The sequence below is a fragment of the Halichoerus grypus genome, chromosome 4 (genome assembly GCF_964656455.1).
Source record: "Halichoerus grypus chromosome 4, mHalGry1.hap1.1, whole genome shotgun sequence".
Lineage (NCBI taxonomy): Eukaryota > Metazoa > Chordata > Mammalia > Carnivora > Phocidae > Halichoerus > Halichoerus grypus.
In genome coordinates, this window is record NC_135715.1 from 51,816,625 (window position 1) to 51,841,893 (window position 25,269).

A 25,269-nucleotide genomic window follows, 5' to 3' on the forward strand; every position below is an offset into this window, starting at 1 on the left:
CATCTATGAGAACCATTTATATCCTAGCGCTACCAGGGCTATCTTTGCCACCAGATGGAGAAAGGCTTTGTAAGAATGAAGCCACTCCAGAAAAAAGCAGAGCCAAGTGGAGAGAGACTAGGTCACATGAGCCAATAAATGCCCTTTTGTAGTTTATGTTAATGTAAGCTGAATTTTTGTCACTTTTAATGCTCTATGTAAGCATCATTTTCATAATTTTTTCCATACTAAATCTGAAATCACATGAAATATTAGGTCCTCTCTTCAAAGATACAGGGATAAATTATTATTTTAACTGTCAACCCTAGCATTCCAGATTTATTCTCTGAAGTCATAAATGCCATACAATGTGGCTGTATCCTGACCTATTCAGGTCCAGAATTAGCATAAAGGTCTTGTCCTAAGAGATCTGCTACACAAAGTCCATGGTGAACTGGAGTGAAGAAAACCAGGAATATAAAGACTGTCAATCAGGGCGCCTGGGTGGCTCAGTCAGTTAAGCGTCCAACTCTTGATTTTGGCTCAGGTCATGATCTTGCGGTCATGGGATTGGGCCCTGCATTGGGCTTGGCTCAGTGCTCAGTGTGGAGTCTGCTTTGCTTGTCCCTCTCCCTCTGTTCCTCCACCCCCTCTGCACTCGCGTGTGTGCTCTCATATAAATAAATAAATAAATAAATAAATAAATAAATAAATAAATAAATAAAATCTTTAAAGACTGGCAACTTGCTGAAATAGTCAAAAGAATCTGAATAGATTTGTGGACTACTGGGTTAAACAAATTAAAGTGGTTTCTTTACTGGGACTTCTCAAAGCCAGATATTTCCTAATTGTAATTTCATCTCTAAGAGGCTGCTAAATTATACAGTGTCTTCCAACAGCTTGAACGTGGATTCCTTATTAAAGAGGGTTCTGAGAATATCCTTTTGGGAATATCGGTAGGTTTTTCTAAAAACAAAGCTCAGTTGTTCTGATCATTCCCTCTATTCTCCTTAGCATCTAACCATTTTCATGGTTTCAAATAAAACCTCAATGATAAAGATCGTTACAACTCTCACTACCTTGAATCTCTAGTCCAGTGATGTATTTCTAATTACCAACTGTACACTGTCCGTGAAGTATCTCACCATTACCTCAGACTCAGCATACTCAAAATGCCTGAATTCTATCACCTCTCCAACTCTCCTGGTTCCTACAATGACCTGCCATTTTGCCAGATCTCCAAACTAGAAACATCCATAATGTCTGCCTCCATGTCACGTACTCAGCCTTTCTCCACCAACTCATACCCATGCTCACAGTCGCCCTAGTTCATTTGGGGTTCTTTCCCAGACTGCACATCACTACCAAGTCCATCTTCCTAATGCAGACTTCAGGGTGGCAGAGACATTTTAATAATGTTATTCTTCCGATCTATGAGCATGGAATGTTTTTCCATTTTTTTGTGTCTTCTTCAATTTCTTTCATGAGCGTTCTGTAGTTCCTAGAGTATAGATCCTATACCTCTTTGGTTAGGTTTATTCTGAGGAATCTTATGGTTTTTGGTGCAATTGTAAATGGAATCGATTCTCTAATTTCTCTTCCTACAGTTGCATTGTTAGTGCCTAAGAAAGCAACTGATTTCTGTGCGTTGATTTTGTATCCTACCACATTGCTGAATTGCTGTATGAGTTCTAGTAATTTGGGGGTGGAGTCTTTTGGGTTTTCCACATAAAGTATCATGGCATCTACGAAGAGAGAGAGTTTGACTTCTTCTTTGCCAACCTGAATACCTTTCACCATTCTATTTTTCCTAGTCAATGACCTTCAGCAGCTCCTAGGCACAGGGAACCTAGAAGCCTCATTGGACCTTCATGCAGCCTAGTTTCTCCTATTCAGGTGACTCCTGATTGCACCACTCCCCAAAAGACGCCCCTTGCTTTTAGTTAAGTTTGTCTTACAATTTGCTACAGATATGCCGAAACAGACTAACACCCTTTCAACTGCTTTTAAAAATGTCCTGTGCCAGTAAGACTGTGCTGAAACTAAATCACACCCTGTCTTCTGAAATCCCCCAGCCTGTGCATGTCTGGTGGTCGCAGACCCAGCTCTTACTCCCACCCCTGCTCTGGTATAGCCTCCACTGTCTCTTTGGGATAGTTGGTGTTCAACCTGGATTTGCCCTCTGGGCTTTGAGCTTGCATCACACTGGCTGTGATGTTTGCCTACCATTCCCCTGGTATCTGCACCAGGTCTCTCCTGGATTTGTTCTGATCCAAGCCTATGGCACAATTCATCCTCTTATTAAGGAAACACACGGTGCTCATTTGTATCTGTGCCTGTGGTCATGATTTTTGGAATGCCTGGAATGCTCTGACCTCTCCTTTTGAACTATATAAAGACAAATAAAATAAAATAATGTTCAACCCAAGCCCCATTTTCTTCACTTATAAATTTTGTCTGCATACATATTTCTCTTCAGAACTATTATGGCACAGGGCCCAAACTCCCCAATCTACACTGAACGACACATGGTTTTGTACTACTTGCCGCTGTTTCATGGCTATCAGCCTTATCTCCCCAGTCACATAGTATAAACTCCCTGAGGGTAAAAACCAGGCTTTGTGTTTCAGTATTTCCACATCTCCCCACAGGTCTTACATTGGTGGGGACAGAGCAAGTGTTACACAAGAACATTCTGGATGACTGGTCCCCAAGGGACTCAAATATCTATTGTTTGTCCATAATTTCCATAATTCAACAGATGACCACCAGCCCATCCCACAAAGAAACTCTACAGCTAGGATTGCCACCATCTTCCTAGGAGATTATGGTTTGTTGACTTTCCTGAAGCCAGGCCTAGAGTATATACACTGTTATATGAAAATCAACTAGAACTATGGGGTGGGATTGGGGGGAACCAACAGAGTTTTTAAGGAACTGAGATTCAACTAATAGAGCCATTAGATTATAGATATAATGGCACAATAGGAAAACTTCTTTCTCACCAAAAAAAGTATTTATGGTGGCAAATATGTAATTATATTTGGATCTATAGGTGTCAATTGTGGCTTGAAATTTGTTGCTGGAGGGCCATTCATTAATATATGTTGAGATTATATTTAAAAGTTTTCAGTATATTTATATGCAATTACTGATAAATCAATTAATTTAAAAAACGCAGGGACAGTTTTGTTTTTGTTTTTTTGTGGGTACACAAACGTGGCTGAAATAAGATTGATACTTGACTGGTTAATTAAATAAAATCATGAGAACACAGCAGTTTGGAAAAGAAGAACAACTTCTAAGTGAAGAAAATGCCAGCCTCCTCTGAGACAGACCAGCTCGTCTGGTTCCTCTGGCTTTTGGGTCCCAGCCAGTTTTCTGCTCTGCCCTGTAGCTTGTAAGCTTCACACTCCCGCTCCAGAAATAGTGCACGTTTCTCTAGGGGATCCAATGCTTTTAGCAGTTTTCTGATGGAAGCAGAGAATACTGATAGCCCTGTCATTTGGCTATAGGTCATGGGGTAAATACACAGGCTGTGCTCTGCCTGGAAAGTGAGCAGAAGTCCATGGGAGAAGACTCATTTTCCTACCTCTGTCTTCCTACAGAGGTTCACATGAAACTGGTTCTAGAAAATCATTTTAACCCCCTACCGGGCCTTGTGTTTTTTAATTTTTAAACTTTTAAATGTGTTATAGAATTAGGAGAAAACTAGCAAATGAATGTCCAACCTCTTCTATAGAATTTATTCTTGCTACCACTTTTTCTCCCTCCATATAGCATTTGTTTGTTTGTTTGGTTGGTTTGTTATTTAATTCCAGTATAGTTAATATGTAATGTTATATTAGTTTCAGGTATACAGTATAGTTCAACACTTCTATACATGACTCAGTGCTCAATTTCCAAGACATCTTTCCTGTGCGTTGAAAGTTCCTATGTTAAAATAGCATCACGTTTTTGTTTTATGATTATCATATTTTCTCTTCTCTGAGAGTATCGTCACTTTGTGAAATGTTCTTCTTCTTTCTGCATCATCTCTATTTTCTCTGTTCATTTGTTTTGATTTCCATTTTTTTTGTATAAGAGGCTATCCATTAATATTTAAGAATAAGGGGGCTGAAAACTTTTTTGCATAAAGGTAGGTCTTGACAATAAGTGGGTCTTCTTGTAAGGTTACTAGGGAGAAACTTCCAAATATTAGCATCAGAAAGGCTTTTCTCTTGGACATGTCAGTTTCCAGAAAGGATTTTTCTACTCTTCTGCTCAAAGTGTATAAATGTGGATGCCAGCTTCATGGGATCTAAATAAGAAAAGCAGACTTTCACTTTATCTTCTTGATTTCTGTATGATCTTACTCTTGTCCTAGATTGTATAAATCTCCACTACAGCTCCTGTTTTTGATCGGCCTAGAGAACAGGCAATGGCCCAGGTGCATAAGATGGAGGAGAACATCTGGATATCTAAATGGTTGCTATATAGACTTTCAATTAATCTTCCAACTTTCGGTGCCACCCTGTGCTCTCCAACCTTCAGAGGTACATGGTGTCTTCAAGTCCTGATGTTCTAATGCTTCGCAGGCTTTTACGGAGTACAGCATCTTGCGTCTTATTTGCTCCCCCCCCCCGCCACGACCCCTACCCCCCCGGCCCCCCCCTCCCGCCACTGGAGGAATGGGTTTAACTCTCTCCAGTTGATAACTCATTACCACCCACCCATTTATTTTCCATCCTCCAAAGTGTTGTTGCATCTCTAGTTCTCTTTGTCTGTGTGGGGTTTGTACTTTTCTTTGATCCTTTATTGTTCTTTTACTGGGATTTTGGCAAGAGACAAAACTAATCACATGCATTTGATTTATCAGGAGTCCCTTCCCCCTTCCTGAAAAACTGGGTTCAGGGATTATTTCATCTTGGAATTTCTTCCAAAGATAGAGTCAAGTTTTTCTGTGCTGTCTTCTGAGCCTTTGATCATGCTCCTATCAGTTTATTTACCACATTGCACTACAATTTATTTGGTTATAGCTCTACGTGACTGTAAGTTCCCTGGGTCAGTACCTGGATCCTATTTCTTTCTTTCTCCTAGCAATTCTGGGTGCTTAGCATATGTTAATTAAATAAATGGAAGAATGCTTAGAATTATTCAAAGAAGAGTGGTTAGAGATGGTGCCTGTGGCCTGACCTTGTGAGGAAATAGAAAATAAAAAGAGAGACATTTTTAGAATATTGTAAGGAGAGACAAAAGAGTACTGCAAATGGAAAAACTAAGAAACACAAATCCAAATTTGACTTGCTCTTTTTACTGTTCTCAGGACTCAGGCTAAAGATGATGTATATTTTGCTGTGTGTTTTTTGGTCCTGTTCTAATCCATCTTTTGAATAAGGCTAAACACTATAATCTGCTGCTGACAATTGTCCTATCATTGATTTCCTGCTTTTCTTCAAGCTGACAGGTTTCGGCACAGACCGTTTTTTTAATTCCTTTTTTGGGCCTGACAAAACTTTTCCTAAACAGGATTATAAACAAACCTCACATCTTATAACACTAAGATAGATGATGAATTATCTAACTCATTGGATCATGATTTAATATTAGGTGTTTGGGGAACACAAAAACCTTGTTTTAATTTGGTTTTGTTTCCATATAAGCATTAATGAATTCTATGGCCCAATATTACCTAAATTCTAAGTTTCTAATTTTTATTTGTTTACTGAGTACCTCTGTGCCAGGTACGAATGCATTTCATTCTTAAAACAACTCTGTAAGGTACAATGGTTTTGTCTTTATATTATAACTGGAAAGTAGAGCCAATAGGCTATACTGCTTATGAATAAAATTACAATTTTATATATAAATGTAACAGCAAGGTTTTATTTCTATAGTCATTGTGTTGTGATTATACAGAACTACATACATAATGAGTTCAAAATCATGAAAATTCTAGAGCTATTGCTTGTCAACATTTCACTGCATTTGACATCTCAATTTATAACTAATATATTACAGAATTAATTTATTTTCCTTATATACTTTAAATATTGCTAAGATTACTTCTTTACTTGCTGATCATACTGTTAAATAATATGCACTGAGGATATAGTAACATATAGAATAATGATCTTAAGGCCCGTCATGAAAGAAAGGAGCTAAAATACTTCTGTTGCTGATGATTTGAAAAGCAATTTCCTAAGGTTAGGTCTTTTCTACAATGAGAAAGCGAGATGATATTTCTGTTTTTAATGTTAGTTTAAGACACTGTAATGCCCACAGTTACTGTAATTTATAGGATTATTATTTTTGTTGGATATGCACCAAAGCTTAATGAAAACTCATGGCCTCCCTGAAAGTCATAAGCTTGTTGATTTGCTTGTCTTAGGGAGGTGGTTGCTCATTTAATTTTTGTTATATTTAGCAATTACCCACAAAGCTGTGATCTAATGGAAGCACTGCTTCTGGAGGAATGTAAAAATCAGCTGATAATTTCCTTCTGAAATGGTGTTTATAAGAAAGGAGGCTTGTACTCATGAACCCATGAGTGTCATCCTACTTGAGTGCAGACTTCTTTCCAATTCTTTCCTCAGACTGAATTCCTGGTTCAGAAAGAGCATCGCCAGTCTATAACTGGGACAACTGCAGGCCTCAACATTTCCCAGGGATAACATGATACCATCTTACCTGTGTTCTTTGTACTTCTTTCCTTTTTCTGCTGCCTTTCCCTCTCACCCACATTTCTGTTGCCTGATTTCTGAAAGACCTTGCAGATAGGTAACTGTGATAATTCTCCTCGGGGAGTTAAAGGTTTAATCACGCCAGTGGCATGCTGGAGCCTGACTGTACCACTTTGTGAGAGATGGCTGCTAAATACTCAGAAATTTAGCAAGTAGACTGTTAACCTTCGGCAGCTTGAAATCCGCCACGGAGGGAGTATTTACACCATGGAAATTGGCAAACATTATAAACGGCCCACCCTCCCTCCCCAAAGAGCTGGTCTATCAGCACCCCACGGGGTATTCCTCCCCTGCCATCCTGCATTTTCATTAGAAACCTTATTCAAATCTGAAAGTCTTATTCAAAATCTAGATTTAAAATGAATTTCTATGGCTGGGAATGTCTCTAACAGGAACAAACATGGGAAAATCATTAGAGGCATTGCTCAAATGTTACCGCATAGGCAAATGGCTAGACCACCTTGCTGAAAACCAGCTCTACTCACATATAGCTAGGAGATATGGTGGGAAATTATAAAAATTAAAAAAAAAAAAAGCATTAGCTTTTTGAGCCAAGGAAGATTTCCAAATATATATGTACATATAATAATCCTATAAAATATGGATTGTTCTATAATAATTGAATTATATGAATTAGAATTATATTGAATTAGACTGTTAAGTATTTTCAGAATTACTGGCCAAAGCGAAGAATGAAGTACAAGAGTAAACTATGAACTATCCTTCTTAAAAAGGACAAAGAATTGCAAACCCCCTCAGAGCATGTGGAGAGTAGTCTGCATACTGCAAAACTAAATGTACTATTAGAGGTCCAATGAAACGATCTAGTGGTTTCCAAAACCAGAAGCAGGACTTCCATCTTACTGAGATCTTAAAAAAAAAAACAAACCTGTTGAGCTAGTAGTTTAAGACCAGGATTATTTCCCAAAGTACAGCAATCCACCTTTACTCATATTCCTAGAATATCTTCGTTAAAAGTGGGAAAGGATTAATGGTGCTTAATATAAATTAGTTATCTTTTCTATGTATTTGTTTCATGCCTCTACTATGTATCTACTGTGTACCGGGCACTATCTTCACTGCAGAATGAGTAAGTTCCAGTCCCACAATGTGTTTCAAAGATTCTATCCATTTTAAAAGTATATTAGGTAAGGAAGTACTGTTCAAAGGCCTCAAAGAGATTCTACCAGTAATATATAGAGGATTTTCTTTCTAATTAGTTTACTGTAATTAGATAATAACATTTGACAGCTATAACCTTTTAGCTTTTGTGCTCCCACAAGAATAGGCACCAGGAGCTTTTTAGAGAAGATGATCTGATTTCTGAAGAAAAATGGGGTGTAGCTTTGCCTTCTTGGGATGAATCCAAATGTAACTAAATAAAAATGTGAAAAATATACTTTATAGAGAACACTATGAAGCATGGTCAGAAAAATTCTGACTTATAATTAACACATGCTTCTGAAAATATGGAGTCTAAAAGTAATAAATAGGAATTCTTTCTTTAAAAAATATTTATTTATTTATTTATTTGTTTATTTGAGAGAGAGCGAGCATGAGTGGGAGGAGGGGCAGAGGGGGAGGGATAAGCAGACTCCCCACTGAGCAGGGAGCCCGACACAGGCTCGATTCCAGGACCCTGAGATCATGACCTGGGCCAAAGGCAGATGCTTAACCAACTGAGCCACCCAGGCGCCCCATAAGTATGAATTCTTAATTATGGGCTTTTAGAACTATAGTTACGCTGACACTGAGTTTGTTGTTATAGTTGTTTGCTGTAAGAAAAACACATGTTCCTATCAAAGCATGTAAAATTAATGAGCACATTTTCTATGCAGAGCTCAATACTCTGTTGTAAACTGTACTCATGAAAGAAAACTATCAATGAATTCATTAGGTAAAAATAAAAATTCAAAGAACAATGGCTACAGAACTAATAACTCTAGAAGGCTGAAATGTAGCAAGATATAAAGGACAGTGATAAAGCGTGTAACTGATGTTTATGTAAATATCAACAGTTCTTTTGTTACCATGCAGAAGAATCAGGGAAAAAAGTGGGTAGGTAAGTGGGGCATGGCTTGGCAGGTTGTTTGCCTGCCTTCACTGCTGACCTGAAGGAGCATCTCGTGACCACCAGGAACCGCACAAGCCAGGCGTGTGTATACCTCCCATGCCAGCAGGCCTGGGCTGCCTTAAACCACTAAAGTGCAAAGCAGGCCTTTTAAATTTCCGTGATGTAAAGTAAGTCCATCTCGCCACTAGATGGAGATCAGGTTACTCTGCCAGGAGCAGGGAAAGCGGCTGGCATTTAGCCAGCGATAAGCATGGCACGGAGAACACACTCTCTTTTCTCAATATTTCTAAGAAAGGCATTTTTCAAGCTCCAAAACCAGGAGTAGACATCTGCTGAATAAAGGGCCCATAAATGAGGAACAGCTTGAGGGATCACATAGTACGGGAACTGCTTAAAAGACACATTTTTGCTTGTTATTACCATTGCTCCATAATGATTCCTATTTGGATTTTGTTGTGTAAACTACTCGTAAATAATAACATGAACTGGTCTAAATAAGAGCAATTAAATATACTGTCTTTTTTATTTTTTTCCAAGATTTTATTTATTTATTTGACAGAGAGAGACACAGCGAGAGAGGGAACACAAGCAGGGGGAGCGGGAGAGGGAGAAGCAGGCTTCCCGCTGAGCAGGGAGCCCGATGCGGGGCTCGAATCCCAGGACCCTGGGATCATGACCTGAGCCAAAGGCAGACGCTTAACGACTGAGCCACCCAGGTGCCCCTATACTGTCTTATTATTTACCAAACAAGGAGGGGAGGAGAGATACGACCAAAAACTAAAACAATGGTAGACCATTTGGACAATTAATCCTGTCTGTTTACACATAAAGATGTATGCTCACAGTTTATTTCTGGGTTTGAATATGTATATATATATATTTCAATATCAACCAAAATGGATTCAGGAACATCAGAAATGGAAGGAGAAGGTTGGATAACATCTAAGTTTCTAAATGAAACTAACATCCAATTCTCAAATGTGTAACTTTATTTCTGAGTAAGTTTTATTTCTGCTACAGCTGAACTTTGAACTGGAGACATAAAGTTATACATTTCCTGGAAAATGTTTGGTCTGGGAAGGATCAGATGTTGCCTTGCAAACAGTAGCCAAGTATTTTGATTATTTTGGGGATGTTAGAGAATATATTTCTGTTCATTTCTAACTTATTAACTATAGATATTCATTTAATAAATACTTATTCGGTTACATTAAAAACAAATGAATAATTCCTGACAGTTTAAAAGAACAATTCCATTTCTTATCAAATAGCTTCAATGGCCAGTGCAATTTAGTATATGTGAGTGTGAGCATATACAAACGTATTAATTCCCTCTGTGTATCAATCATTATGCTAGGAGCTGGGAATAGGAAGATGAACAACAGAGTTGGGGAAGTCATGGGGATGAAGAACATACGGCTAAAACACAATAGGGGTTAACTTTTCTAGCCGTCAAGACCAGTTATGAAAATCATGAGTAAAATTCCTTTTTAAAGTTCTATTGTGGAAGAAACTTAATTTAGGCCACAGTCTTGACCATAGGAAAAATATGACCTTTCATCTCTATGACATATGAGAAATTAAAATAAAATATAAGAAATGCAAAAACAACAGTATTTACTCTTAGGCCTCAATCACTGTAATGAAAAGAGGAGCTTAATTCACAAGGAGACACTAATGCTTAGAATAATAGGAGAATCAGAACCACAGTTAATTAATTTTCCAATTATTGTTATGGGTAGTGACCAACAAGCAGTCTGTTGCTATAACAGATTCACTGCACTTAATGACATGTTTATTTTAGAGCAATACATTTGTTTTAGCTTAATTAAATTAATATATTCATACCCTTTCAAAAGAAGTTGAGGTTGTTTGCCTATGTTGGTTTGCGATCTTCACAATGTTCCTATAAACTTTTAAGAATCTAAGAGAAATATGTATCATTCATTTGCAAATCTAAACAGTTCGCCTTTAAGGGAAATCACAAAAATAACCACATAAAAGAGTAATTATTAATCAGGTATCAATGGGATAGTTTGTGGAAATTTTTTTATCTTGCTAATTGGCTCTTTACAGAACCACACAGCTGACAGGAACCTACTTTTCTTTCTTACCTTGCTGGATAAAAATGAAATGTAGACACTGAAGTTTTCTTCTGAAGATTAAAATATATCAATTACAAATAAATCCTTTGATGATATGCTTCAGTACTTAAGGGTACACAGCTTTCCTCATTGTTCACGGGAGTTCCAGACAGCAACCAGATTAGCTGGTGACTGAGTCATTTCTGGAGTTTCCTCTCACCTTGGTGCCCTATTTCCATGTTTCTTTCCAGTGCAGGGTTGGGTCTACTTCTCACCACTGCTAAGTCTGCATGATTGGGACATAAGGAAGTTGGGAAAGATGCGTCTCTACTGGATGCGTCATTTACTTATCTTCTCCAGGCTATAGGTTTTGGCCCTAGGGTAATGGGCTGCATTTTATATCAGTATCTCTGCTTCCTCGGTAGCTTGTAGAGATGCTGAAAATGATGGCAGTAAAAGTCAGAACAGATGTGAAGGCGGTGCTGGAAACTGATTAATGCTGGAGGTAGACAACAAACGTTGATTGTATTCTCATGTTGTGATGTGAGGGACCTGCATATTTAAGAACTGACCAAAAAATGGGCACATTTTAACTTTTTCACTCGCTAGAGGGATAGATTTGTCTTTTTCTATTACGAGAAATTATTATAGCTATTTAAGCAATGATATTGAAGTTTTGGGGCCAGAAGTTTCCACAACTGTGGCAACTGGAACTAAATTATATACCTGAATATGCACCTTTAAGAGAGAAGGTCAACTCAAGTGGTACCTGCATATGTCGGTGACCTTCTTGTCCAATCATGTTTCTCCATTCCGTGAGTGATCGCTGCAGATGTTCAAGTCCAGTTTCCCAGAGTCTGATGCGACCTCCCATATCAACAGTAACAACACCACCTTTGCCCCACTCAGCTAGCAGAGCATCTGTGTCTGAAATAGTAGATAGCCATGTGGTATATGGCGAGAGAGATTCTGATCTGGTAAGGAAATTATAGTAGTTAGTCAATTGGTAGTAATGAAGCTAGTTTACCCAATTTTGGTTCATTAAACTGGCTATAAAGAATTCTAATAGTAAGCACATTAAGAGATACCAAGAGATTCATCTGTAAGAAAAAAAATAACACAGTTTTCTATTGGTTATTTACACTTTTCTGTATTTGTGGACTCCCGATGATACTAGCATTCACTGTCAGAAGGAAAAGAACTCTAAACCATCTCATATCTCATTCACCTGCAATGCTGGACTCACTATTTAGGGCTCTAAGTTTCAGTCTAAGTGCTGAAACTGATGTCTTGTTTATGGGCTTTAACTGCATTTGTATTTAATATTTTGCATTTTCTAACTTAGGAAGTTAAGGAATTTATAACAAGGAATTTATGTATTTCTCATATTACATATATCATACATATACATACTTCCTTTGTTATATATTCATTTCTAGGAATGCAGCTTTTGCCTATAAGTCAACTGCACACTTCCCTTTTCTGAATATAGCTCTCACTAAACAAAAGAAACAGATTAGAAATTCTAATTAATCTTTAAATACATCTGATATTTTCTATATGAAGTAAATGGTCTAAAGGGATAGTCTGATCAGATAATAAAAACACAATAAGCCATCAGTGCAGATCTGGGAAAAACCACAAAACCACTATATGTTGGGTAAAATCTTATAATATCCTAAAGAATAAACCAGGACTACTTTGACCTTTCTTTCCGGTCTGCCTTAGTAGATACTCAACACAGAGTGACAGAGCTAGCTACTCTGGGACACAAAAGTTTTAGAAAATGTTAATATGAAGAGGATGATAACAGTAGGATGGGTCCCCAGGTTTCAGAACTACTTTATAGTTCTAGAAGGACTCACAGAAGGTAACATTTGATATAATACAGGGTTTATCTCATGGTGTTCTCCCAAAAACATGTGCCTTAGTAAAAAATTAATAGGTACAGATGGTGAAGTAAAGGGCTATTCCAGAACAATGAAATTTATCTACGTGAAACAATAATGTCTGAGATTCTTCCAAGAGCACTCAAGATGTAAGACTGTGGAATACTCTATTTCCTGGCTAAATGTTTAACTCTTCATACCATGAAACTTGAAATTTCTACGGGCAATTTCTTCAATATGTCAAAAAAAAGTGCTGAAAAAAATCACATATTTACTACAATTTGCTCCCCAGCTCTAGAATCTCTTCTTCACCTTGTTTTAAATGCATCTTCCCCTTACTACATAATAGCAACGTCATTAAAGAATACACAGAATTATAGTAGAGTGAGGCCCAGATTTCCATACACCCACAGATGAGAGCTAGGCAGTATCATTTCACAGATGTAAATAATACAAAAATTTGAGGAAAAATACTCAAGTTTTACTGGGGGCAAAAGTGATGTATTCATTTTGGCCCTGTAGTTATATACAGTGTTACTGTATTTTCTGTTATTTGAAGTTAGCCATCAGATGGAAAATTCCAGCTATCTAGCAGAATGCTAAATTTAAGCAACTAGCAGGAAAACTGAAATCCAGATGGGTTGTTCTCTTGGATTGCATATATGCCAAAAATGGCAATAGCTAATCTCAAGAGAAATTCAGGATATACTGATAATGAACAGACTCCAAATCACATGGCACTTGAAATATGGCAAGTCCAAACTGAGATGTTCCAAAAGTGTAAAATACATACTGATTTCAAAGACTTAGAAGAAAAAAGGAATATAAAATATCTCATTAAAATTTTTATATTGAATACGTGTCAAAATGGTAACATTTTATGCTTTTAAAATTTATTAAAAATATTTATTTATTTTAAGGAGAGAGTGTGCATGAGAAGATAATAATGTTTTAAATACATCGGGTCAATAAAATGTGATTAAAGTTAATTTCACCTATTTATTTTTCCTTTTTAAAAATATGGCTAATAAGGACTAGACAATGAGTGACATTATCTGGCTTGCATTCTATCTCCGGCAGGCGGTGTGGCTCTGAAGGAACAGCTGCTCTGCCAGGTGTTCCTCCCCGGCAGGCATCACACACGGTTCACACAGAAAGTTAAAAGAGAAGAACAATGAAATAATTTCTAAGAGAAATACTGGAAAAAAGTTATTAATGCTTTTAGAAATGTAAAAAAACCAGAAGTTGTTCTTTGCTTTTGTTGCTTGAACTAATAGTATATTTTAATAAGCATATACTTCATACGGAATAAGGAATTTCCCCAAATGACTAAAAGCCATTTTCCATTAAACTGACACATAAAGATGCTCTAAGAAGGCATACTTATATATGTTGGAACAAGTAAATCTATTTTTTTTTTTTGAGTAATGCTTTGATTATTCGTATTTATTGAACCTGATTAAGGGTCCTAAGAAATGAAACTGTTTCTCAGTTACTGTGACCTGTCAGGCTGGGCTAGTTTCTTCTAGGGGTTGGAGGAGCGGCTAGAAAGCGGCCTGGTGATGCTGGGGGTGAGTGACAGGTCTCGGAGTAGCCGGCCTTTCTCTCATGCTGGAAGGCTCTGAAGGCTTCTCTGCTAGAGAGTTCAGGGGAGGTTTTCATCCCTGTGTTGTGAGGACTTAGTTGCCCGTCAGGGAGTGTATGTTATGAGGGGATGTGGTGTCAAACTAGGCCAAAGCAGAGGAAAAGATTAGAAGAAGGAGGCGCTGGCTGGGGGTGGGGGTGGAGTGGGTGAGGGAGGGGAGCAAAGTAAGGAAGAATGAGGAAGTTCCAGAGCAGTTCTGCTGAGAGAGGGAGATCAGGCATGGGTGCATCCAGAAAGGGACAGGCTACTGGTGAGGACACTGTGATTCTCAAGGGTAGAAACCAAGCACGTAGTCTTCCTTCTGTATCCGCAGTCTAGCTGGTTTAGATACTTGGCTTCCATCACTGGACAATAATAGAAGCAGTGAATGGTCATGAGTTCCATTCAAAATCTCTGGAAGCCTTTAGCTACTCTATAGCCTTCACAACATTTTTTAAAAAAACATTTTTAAAAATGCTATTTAAATTCCTTTGACATTTTGAACACATTTACCTCTGAAAACTACTATATAAAGTTAATAAATAAGGTGGATGGAGTTCGAGAGTATTATGCTAAGCAAAATAAGTCAGTCAGAGAAGACAAATACCATATGATTTCACTCACATGTGGAGTTTAAGAAACAAAACAAACAAGCAAAGGGAAAAAAAAAGAGAGAGAGAGAGAGAAACCAAGAAACAGACTCTTAACTGTAGAGAACAAACTGATGGTTACCAGAGGGAGGTGGGCAGGGGGATGGGTGACACAGGTGATGGGGATTAAGGAGTGCACTTGTCGTGATGAGCACCAAGTGTTGTATGGAAGTGTTGAATCACTATATTGTGTACCTGAAACTAATATTACACTGTATGTTAACTAATGGAAATTCAAATAAAAACTTAGAAAAAAAGAAAAATAAAGATGAAAATTTTTTGCAATACTGAAAATGCTGTTTCAGATAAATTAAATTAATCACTGGGATAAATCAATGAATAGATCAATGACAGAGAAATGAAGCCTTGAAGGCTGTTAGACTTATACCTATATAACATTTGAACATTTTTCCCAAATGAAAATAAAAATAGCAGTAAAGCATGCAGAATAGCAGCAAGATACAAGCCAACTGCAACTGGGGTGGGGCGGGGGGAGAAGAGCCTGCTATTTCAGGAGGCAAAAGCACACATTTATTCGGAGTGCTCGGTAAGACTTGACTTGCTTTTGATCTGACATATGAACTGGAACAAAGGTGAACGTGGATTACCTGGGAATAGGGATATATCGGAGTTTCTTTGATTGAAGATCAGTGATTTCTATATAACCAGCTGTTTGCGGAGGGGTCACATCTGCAGACAAGTCATGACATGAGCTGAGTATTAAATTACTGCATGATACCAAAATAAGACCAGAAGAAAGCATGAATGTTGCTAAAAGTGCAATGAAGTTACCAGTAGCCTAGGGCAGAGCTCTGAGACCCACCTGACAAGGTCCTGGGCCAAGTCTAGTCTCTAGGGTTATGTTTTTGTCAACAAAACACAAAGATTGTCAAATACATACATATTAGGCCATGATTCTTCACTGTCAGAAAATGACCTAAGTCCTTTTCATTGTCTTTGCTAGCTTTCCAAGACGAGACGTTTTAGCACTTAGAGTTTATTTGAAAAGATTTCATCACCTGAATTCTGTTTTTCCTTCCTAGGAAGTCACAATGACAGTACAAAGTAGGGGATGCAGCACCCACTTTGTAATCGGACTGGCCACTGGCTCTGACATTTCTGAACTGTGTTTTATGCTGGTCAAGTTATCTTGCTTCTTTTGTCATTTGTAAAATGGGGATAACAACAGCATCTGAGCATCATAGACATTATTTTGAGGATTAGATGCATTTAGTGGCTGGAAAGCATTTAATTAGTAGCTGCTCAGCACATGGTACCTGTAATTATTAGGGCCCCCCAAGACAGGAGAGGGTGTGGTGAGGATGGGCCTGTGGGACGAGGACTCTGGATCATGGATGAAAGGGTGGGGGAAGGAGAGGGTATGACATATAGGGGCCAGAGCCCCCACCTCTAATTCTGGAGTTGTTTCCCAGCCAATTCCAGGGGTCTGCTGACTTCTCTTCCAAAGCCCTGAATACCACCACTCATCATCACTAGCTGCCACTACTGTGTGCCAGAAACTCTGCTTAGTCTTTATAGGCAGGGTTTTTAATCCTGACCACAAAGACTCATGATTCCTGCTGGAATGAGGAGGAAGCTGAAGCTAATAGAGGCGCGATGATAATGTGACCTGCTTGAGGCGACACAGCTAGAGAGTGATGGAGATGGCTTTCAAACCCAGGCCTTCCTGGCTTTGAAATCTCTGCTCTGTCCACCACTCCACACAGCTCCTGCCTAAGCTGACCCTAGGGCAACAATTTTTAAAATGGCCTCATTTTAGAAGATATTGGCCATTAATGTCTCTTAAAAAAAAATCTCCCCTACACAGAACCCATACTTTTTTTTTTTTTTTTTAAGATTTTATTTATTTTTTGACACAGAGAGAGACAGCGAGAGAGGGAACACAAGCAGGAGGAATGGGAGAGGGAGAAGCAGGCTCCCCATGGAGCAGGGAGCCTGATGTGGGGCTCAATTCCAGGACCCTGAGATCGTGACCTGAGCCGAAGGCAGACACTTAATGACTGAGCCACCCAGGCGCCCCCAGAATCCATACTTTTTAAAGATTTTTGTCTGTTGTCTGTCCTTATTACAACTTCAGGTTAGAATGAGATATCCAGGATGTTCACACTGAATTTATCCAATGTAGTTTACAAAAAATAAGAAACTTGGCATTTTTATTTCATGTTTGCAGCCGGAAGTTTTTGAGTAGACCCTCCGAAAAATTCAAAACTCAAAATATGTCTTATTTATTCAACAAACATGGTTAGGTTTACTTTGCACCAGACACTATACAAAGCACTGAGGAGAGAGAAGGAGATGTGATTCCTGTTTCATCTGAGGAGCCCACAGCAGAAAGAGGAAAGTTCCTTAAAAAAAAACAAAAACAAAAAAACATAAAAAACCCCCACACAACAAAACAAAACCCATCGTGGGCCTTTGGGGACCCACAGGCCTGGGGGCTAGGTATGAGCTGCAGAGCAAGGCAAGGAGGAGTGCCAGAGGTCAGAGGGTTAGGAGGAAAGGAAGGTAATGTCCAGGGTAGCAGAGGGTAGGAAAAGAGAGTTACTATGGTAACCTGACCACCAGCTGAATCGGCTGTCCCTAGATGGCCATTTATATAAAACAAGCATGCTTATCATCAGTCACACACAGCCTGCACTGCAAATGCTGCCTGGGATGGAAGGCCAGCCTTGGATAAAGTTTTGCGCCATATATCACTTTTGACAGTTCCTGCTGCTGAGCCCTATCCGAAGTAGGTTGAATTATTTATAGACCCAGGTTCTTTGCCAAAAATGACCAGTTATTGAAGCGGTTGGGATGACTAGAGCTGTCTCGTTAACCGACTTACATTTTGGCTTGTCACTCACGGGCGCTTTTTTTTTTTTCATAAGTAGTAGTATTAAGCTGAGCTATGGCCACCAGTACTTTCAGACGGCCCGTGAAAGCAAAGCACAGTAAGCCAACTTATTTTAAAATATCTTTTCTTTCACTGTGCAAATTAATTCCATGGCATAAAGAGGGTGAGAAAATGCAGTAATGGCTGTGTCTATTTCAAGAAGAGGAAAGCAAGAATTTTACTCCTGGTGCTAAAAAATATTTTCACATATCAGAAAAGGCACTTTGTGGCTATAAAGCACTTTTCAAAGCAGTATTAAGGGAGTGGTGGTGGTGGTGGTGATGGTGAGCACTTGAAAAATAATCAGCATTGACGTTTACTGATTTGAAAATGAATCAGCTTGGAATACATGACTGAATTAAGGAAGTGAACACCACAGCCAGATTTCCCTCCAAACTTGGCCAAATCCCTGTCTATCCGTTTTAAACGTTTCAATGCTGTAGAGAGGACAGAGGCTCAGTAAATTTCCATTACATTTATAATCAGGTGGATTTCAAGGATAGGTGTAAGCTACGCGTGAAGATGAGTTCACTAACGACGAAAGGGAAGTCAACGGCTGCGTGTTTACTGCATAGTTCCCGGGAACAGTGGGGACAGCTTCTGCGCACAGCACCAAGGTTAGGAGGAGGTATAAGAGTTGTCAGACAAAACAACTGAGAACACATTTGGAGGGAAGATGAAATTATATCAAAAAATTCACTCCTTTTAGCAATGTAATTTGATGTACATCTGTTAACTACCAAGTTTAATGCACTTCTGTGTTCACAGATTAAGAGTGATGAGTGTCCTGCAATAGCGCCAATGCCAAATCTTTTAAAACAGAGAGTATCACTTTTAATCCAGAGTTGTTACTTTGTGCTTGAAGAGCTGAGGTCTGTGATTAAAAAAAAAAAAAAAGAAAGAAAGAAAAAAAGAAAAGAAAAGAAAAAGCAACTAACAACTAGGGAAAAAAAAAAAAAGACTGGAAGAAAGCAGTAAATCTGTCCCTGGCTGCATTAAACAAAAGTTATGCCATCTTTATGAAAGCCACCAGAATAGCCTTTATAGTTTCTATTGATCTCTTTAGTAAAAGGCTGATATGCATTAGTTCCAGACTAATCAGATGGTTGGATTCTATTTACTTAAAAAAAAAGCCAAACTATTTTTTATACCAGTGTCAGCTCAAAGATTGCTTCTTAACCAGAGCAAAGAGTTCTTAAGCCATAATCTTTCCTCTACTACTTTGGAAGTTATATACTCTATTCCTAACTTACTGACATACAAACTTAATCAATATCGCATCCTTCCTCCTGAACAATGTAAGGCACTTAGAAAACTTTAACATTAGTCACTCCTCTCCTAACTTGTAGATTATAATTGTCTCATAGTTTTGATATATGCTTCTTAAAATTTCACAAACTTTTATTATTTTTGTTCCTTATAATTAATGCTTGTTAGCCACACATTTACTACTTTCTTGTGTATCCTCATCTGAACTGGTTGATCCCTAGGCCTGTGCACAGCTATCCTCCTGGGATCTCCCTTTGTCATTCTCCTAGGAATTTTTTTTTTTTTAATAGCCCACATTTATAAAATTCTTCCTATGTGCCAGACACCATCCTAAGCACTTTATGTATATTTGAAATATTTAAGGAATACTACTTAAACAAATGAGGGGAAATAAAACTCCTAGCAACGAAGAGAAAAATGGTCAAAGATATAAACAGGCAATTCTCAGAAGAGTAAATCACAACATATGAAAAGGTTCTCAAAGTTATTAAAAATTAGGGAAAGATAAATTGAAACCACAATAGAAGGCCTGATCCCTACAAGAGTAGATAAGGATGGGGAGCGTCAGGACCTCTTTTATGAGGCTGGAACAACATTGCGAAACAATTTGGTAATTCTACTCTTAGATATATCCCCTATGATTTCTTAGCATGTACACAAGGAGAGGGGTACAAGGATATTCATTGCCCATTATCTGTAATAGCAAAAATTGGAAAGAACCTAAGTGTACATCAACAGAGACCAGATGAATAAACTACAGTGTTCAGCAGTGAAAGTAAATGAAGGAGCTATCAATGTGGATGATGACAAAGATCATCTCCTTTGACCAAACTCTAGTCAGGCTCTTCTGGATCCTCTTCCCAAACAGGCCCCAACTTTTAGGCTTCTGTATTCATCTCTGTACTGTTCACTTTTATCAAGAGTCCTGCTAAGTCAGTTTAACTAGAATCCCCCACCCTCCACATGTGATCAGGTTCCTCATCCTCCACCATCCACGAGGTAAGGTCTAATCACCCTGGCCTGCCTTCAGCAAGAATCCTCCAGGGTCAATTTAGCCAGAAGTATTCCTTTTCCTTGATTTCCTTTTAGTAGTTTTCTATCCACTGATCCCTACCAAAAGTTAGAAGATCTATACTACCTGATTTTGACACTCACTATAAAGCAGTGTCAAAGCTAGAAAGTAATCGAGTGTGCTATTAGTGAAGGGATAGACACAGAGATCAATGGAACACAAAAGAAAATACAAAAATAGACCCCAAAATGTGTGGTCAGTTGATTTTGAGCAGAGGTCCAACTGCTGAAATTCAACGGAGAAAGGACAGATCTTCCAGCAAATGGTGCTGGAACAAGTGAATATCTGCATACAAAACAATGAGTCTCAATCCACACCTTGCACCATATAAAAAAAATTATCTCAAAATGGAACCTTAAATGTAAAATCTAAAACTACAAAATTTCTAGAAGGGAAATTTTCCCTTCATCAAAATGGGAGAAAACATTTGAAAAGAATATTTGATAGTGGACTTGTACCCAGAATATATAAGGAACACACAAAACTCTTTTAAAAAGTCACCCAAATAACCCAAGGGCAAAAAATCTGAGACATTTCACTAAGGAAGGTACACATGACAAGATGCTCAACATCATTAGGCACTGGGAAAATGCAAATTAAAATCATAATGAGACACTGCTGCACAACTACTAGAATGGTGAAAGACTGGTTATACCAAGTACTGGCAAGGAGGCAGCAGAACTAGAACTTTCCTTCATTGCTGATAGGAATGCAAAAGGTATTGTCACTTTGTAAAACAGTTTGGCAGTTCTATCATATAATGTAAAAATGCCATTCCAACATATTTACTCAAGTGAAGCAGAGACTTATGTTCACTTAAAGATTTGTGCACAAAAGTTCACAATAGCCTTATTCATTATTGTCAAAAAGTGGAAATGATTCAACTATCCACCAACTTGTGAATGAATAGACAAAGTGTGTACAATCACACAAGAGACTACTACTTGGCAATAAAATGAACTACTGGCACAGACAACAATATTAATGATTCTCAAAGACATGATATTAGGTGAAAGAAACCAGACTTGAAAGAACATATACTGTATGATGCCATTTATATGAACATACTGGAAAAGGCAAATCTGTAAGGCCAGAAATCAGTTCGGTCAGGGGACAGGGAGTAGGTGGAAAGGCTGACCACGAAGTAGCATGGGGAGATGGAACTGTTCTCTGTCAGTTATGGTGATGGTTACACAACTGTATGTGTTTGTCAAACTCACTGAACTATATACAAACTGAACTATATATAAACTGAACCTTAATAAGAACAAAGGCATACTTTAAAAATACCACTCTGTCTGATGCATGGAGAATGGGTAGGATGGGGAAAGAGTGGAAGAGGAAACGTCAGGAGGCTGTTGCAATATTCTAGTGCAATATGGTGGTGATTTGGATGTTGGTAACAGAACTCTAGTCAAGTGGGTAGAATCAAAATATATTAGTGAGGTTGTATCAAAAGGACACGGTAATTTATGATGGGATTAGATAGAGAGGATGAGGGAGAAGAAGTATCAAGGTAGACTCCCGGGTGCACCGAATTCTAGTACAGAATTTCTTGTATTTCCTGGGATGGTGTCATGCCCCTGTACCTTTCACACAGGGTTCCCCCTCCCTGAAACAATTCCTTCATTTGATTCACTCCCATTCATCTTTTCAAGGGTCAGCTCATAATCACCAGTCTGGACTGTAAGCTTCTCCTTTTGTAGACACCTTGTGAATATTCCTGTCATAGCACTGTACTGAGACTGTCACTTTATTCACCTGCTTCTTCTACCTTAAGAAACATTTTGAGGAAATGGTGATTTCTTTGGAAGAAACTAATTCTAAATATCATCATATAACCAGGACTTGTCAACCCAGTAATAGATTATAATACATTTAGCATTATATTTATTAAGTCCACAGTGATAATAACGAATGTAAACACAGGACAACATTTACTACCACTATGATGCAAATAACAAACAGTGGCTCAACGAGCAAACATTTTCATAATTATCCATTATGGTGAAAGCCCATGTGGTTCAGCGAGAATAGCCCTAGGCTTGGGATTGGAAGACCTGGTGCACATCTGGGCTCTGCTGGCCACTGGTGGGGTGGCCCTTGGCATGCCATCTTACCTCCCTTTGTCAGCCTCCTTGCATACAAGTTCAAGAGTACACTGATGACAGAATGGGGATTTGAATATTAAATAAATGTATATAAGGAAAAGTGATCGGCACAGGCCCTGGCCTATGTTTTGCAGTAATAAATATAAGATGACCCTGAGAGCACTGCTGAGGGGATCAGTCTGCATGAGTCTCTGGCCTTTCATCATAGCTGGCCCCATTTTCTGTGCCTGATGGTCTAATAATTTTTAAAAGTCTATTTGAAAACATCTTCTAAGTAAAGTTATTGTATAGATTGTAAGGCAAAGGAAGAAGAGTTTAACAGCAGTGCCTTCCACCACACACTGCGAGAAACTGAGTGAAAACTTTCTGAGCACACACAGAGGTCTTTTTAGCTACTAGACCCTGGTGGAATTATTCACATTTATACATATAGAATGATAATGATAAATTAAATATCCTTACCCATAGCAAACTACTTTTACTACCTCAGCAAATTAGGAATTGGTAAATTTCTTACCTTTTGGGTAGACATCTTTTAGAGGGACTTCTCCCGGGGGCAGAATCCTGACTATCTGATTAGTATCTAAAAGAGTCACACAATTGCTCTGTTTTGGAGTTTCACTTTTCCTCTTTCCTCCATAGAATGTTCTGTCAGTGACACTTGGTTTATGCAAGGATGATGGCCTTCTCCAAGAATAGACTTCACTGGGTGACTGAAAGAAAGAAAAGATTAAAGTACTGAATATAGGGGTGCCTGGCTCAGTCAGTAAAGCATCTGACACTTGATCTCAGCTCAGGTCTTGATCTCAGGGTCGTGAGATCAAGCCCCACGCTGGGCTCCATGCTTGGCATGGAGCCTACTTAAAAAAAAAAAAAAAGTACCGAAATATAGTTGACCCTTGAACAACATGGGTTTGAACCGTGCAGGTCCACTTATATGTGGATTTTTTACAGTACGGTAAATGTGTTTTCTCTTCCTATGATTTTAATGACATTTTCTTTTCTCCAGCTTACTTTATTGTACATATATAATGTTTATAACATGCAAAATGTGTGGTAATAGACTGTTTATGTTATCAGTAAGGCTGCCAGTCAACTGTAGGCTCTTAGTAGTTAAGTTTTGGGGAGTCAAAAGTTATTCATGGAGTTTTGACTGTGTGAAGGGGGTCAGTGTCCCTAACCCCCATGTTGTTCAAGAGCCAACTGTGCTATAAACTACACTCACCATACCCGGTACAATGCAGCCCTTTAAGCGGATACCAGTGGTAAACTTGTATTTCACAAGTATAAGAAAATCAAATTACTTCTTAACCTTTTTGAATTTGGTATAGGAAATAGCTGCTTCACCAACAATCATATTTTTCAGGCAAATGTGAAATATACAACATATTTTTTACGTTGAAATGAATTGTAACTAAAGAGAGGGAATATAACAATATAGTCAGTTTAAAAATAAAATAAATCTCTACTACATCTACTCTGTGGCATTACCAGCATTCTGAAGTACCTGAGTGTGCCTTTCCATTCATATTTCCTTCTGTCTGCCCTAGATGTTTAGAACTCTTCTGGAATTTTGTATATTTTTTTCCTCTTGCTTTACTTAAAATTTTTACCATATATGCATTTATCCTTCCCTACCCCAAGATCATAAATATTCTCCTATATATTCTCTAAACGTTTTAAAGTTTTGTCTTTCACATTTAAGTCCTTAACCCATTTGGGATTTATTTTTGTGAATGGCATGAGGCAGAGATTCATATTCATCCTTTTTCACATGGATAGCTAATTGTCCAAATACCGTCAAATACCAAACAGCACTACCAACATTGCTATTATAAAATACAGTTCTGAATATGCATGCATCTGTTGCTGGGCACTTCATTCCACTCTCTTATTTATTTTTCTACTCCTACGTCCATACCATTGTCTTGGTTACTGAAGCTTTATAATAAGCCTTGAAATTTAGTAGGGCAAGTATCTCTGCCTCTATTTGGTTCTTCTTCAGGAACATCTTGATTATTGTTTGTCTTTACTCTTTCATAAAATTGTATGAGAGTTGGATTTGCTCTGCACCCTTGTCAGTATTTGATATTGTCAGTATTTTTTTATGTTAGCCATGTAGTAGTGTCTTATCGTGATTTTAATTTGCATTTCCCAAATGACTAATGATGTTGAACATCTTTTCATGTACTTAATCTCTGTATCCTCTTAAATCATCTGTTCAAGTCTTTTGCCTTTTTTTTCACATTTACCTCATTATTTCTATATCTATCTAAATATATTGAAAACTGTGAGTTCACACAAATAGATTCAATTCCAATGCAATGACTATAGGATTCATTCTAGTGTTCCTTTCTCTATCTGTAACTCCCTTCTCCAACAGTGAGAAACTAGACTTCATTATCTTTAATATATTTACTTTCTTGCTCAGTTCCACTGAATGTGACTCATATCCCATCCCACTACTAACTTTCCCTCGCAAGCAAATGCCTTCCTTACTCTGCTTGGTCCTAATAGTCCATGCTGGGCTACGCTCATGAATGGATGCCCTCCTCACCTTACTTGGGCTCCTAAATCCTACACCAGGCTACCTCTACCTCCTCAGGGGCACCTCCAGGCATCCTGCCTGGAGTTCATTACTATCACTGGTGATTACACCCTTCCCCATCTGGGATGTCCTCACCTGCTCAGCCTCTGACCTCTGACACCTCACACTGAGCCACTGTTTGCCCATTTTCTATATTGGATGATTTGTTTTCTTGCTCTTGAGGTTTAAGAAATCTTTGTATGTTCTAGATACAAGTCCTTTGTTGGAAATATGATTTGCCAATATTTTTTCCCAGCCGTATCTTTTCATTCTCTTAACAGTGTCTTTTATAGAGCTGAAGTTTTAAATTTT

General features: G+C 38.2%; 1 protein-coding gene across 6 annotated transcripts in view; it reads right to left on the reverse strand.

Annotated features, from left to right (window-relative positions):
• The window catches only part of VWA8 (von Willebrand factor A domain containing 8), a 348,712-nt gene that overhangs the window by 80,265 nt on the left and 243,178 nt on the right, over positions 1-25,269 (reverse strand). For 5 of the 6 annotated variants that reach the window (XM_078070311.1, XM_078070310.1, XM_078070309.1 and 2 more), the window contains 3 exons: positions 22,888-23,083; positions 15,631-15,712; positions 11,629-11,833 (listed from right to left, as the gene is read on the reverse strand). In XM_078070311.1, the coding sequence (XP_077926437.1) occupies positions 11,629-11,833; positions 15,631-15,712; positions 22,888-23,083 (483 nt within the window). Of the gene's footprint in view, positions 1-9,746; positions 11,427-11,628; positions 11,834-15,630; positions 15,713-22,887; positions 23,084-25,269 lie in introns of those variants that run through there. The other variant, XM_078070314.1, reaches the window with a different exon arrangement.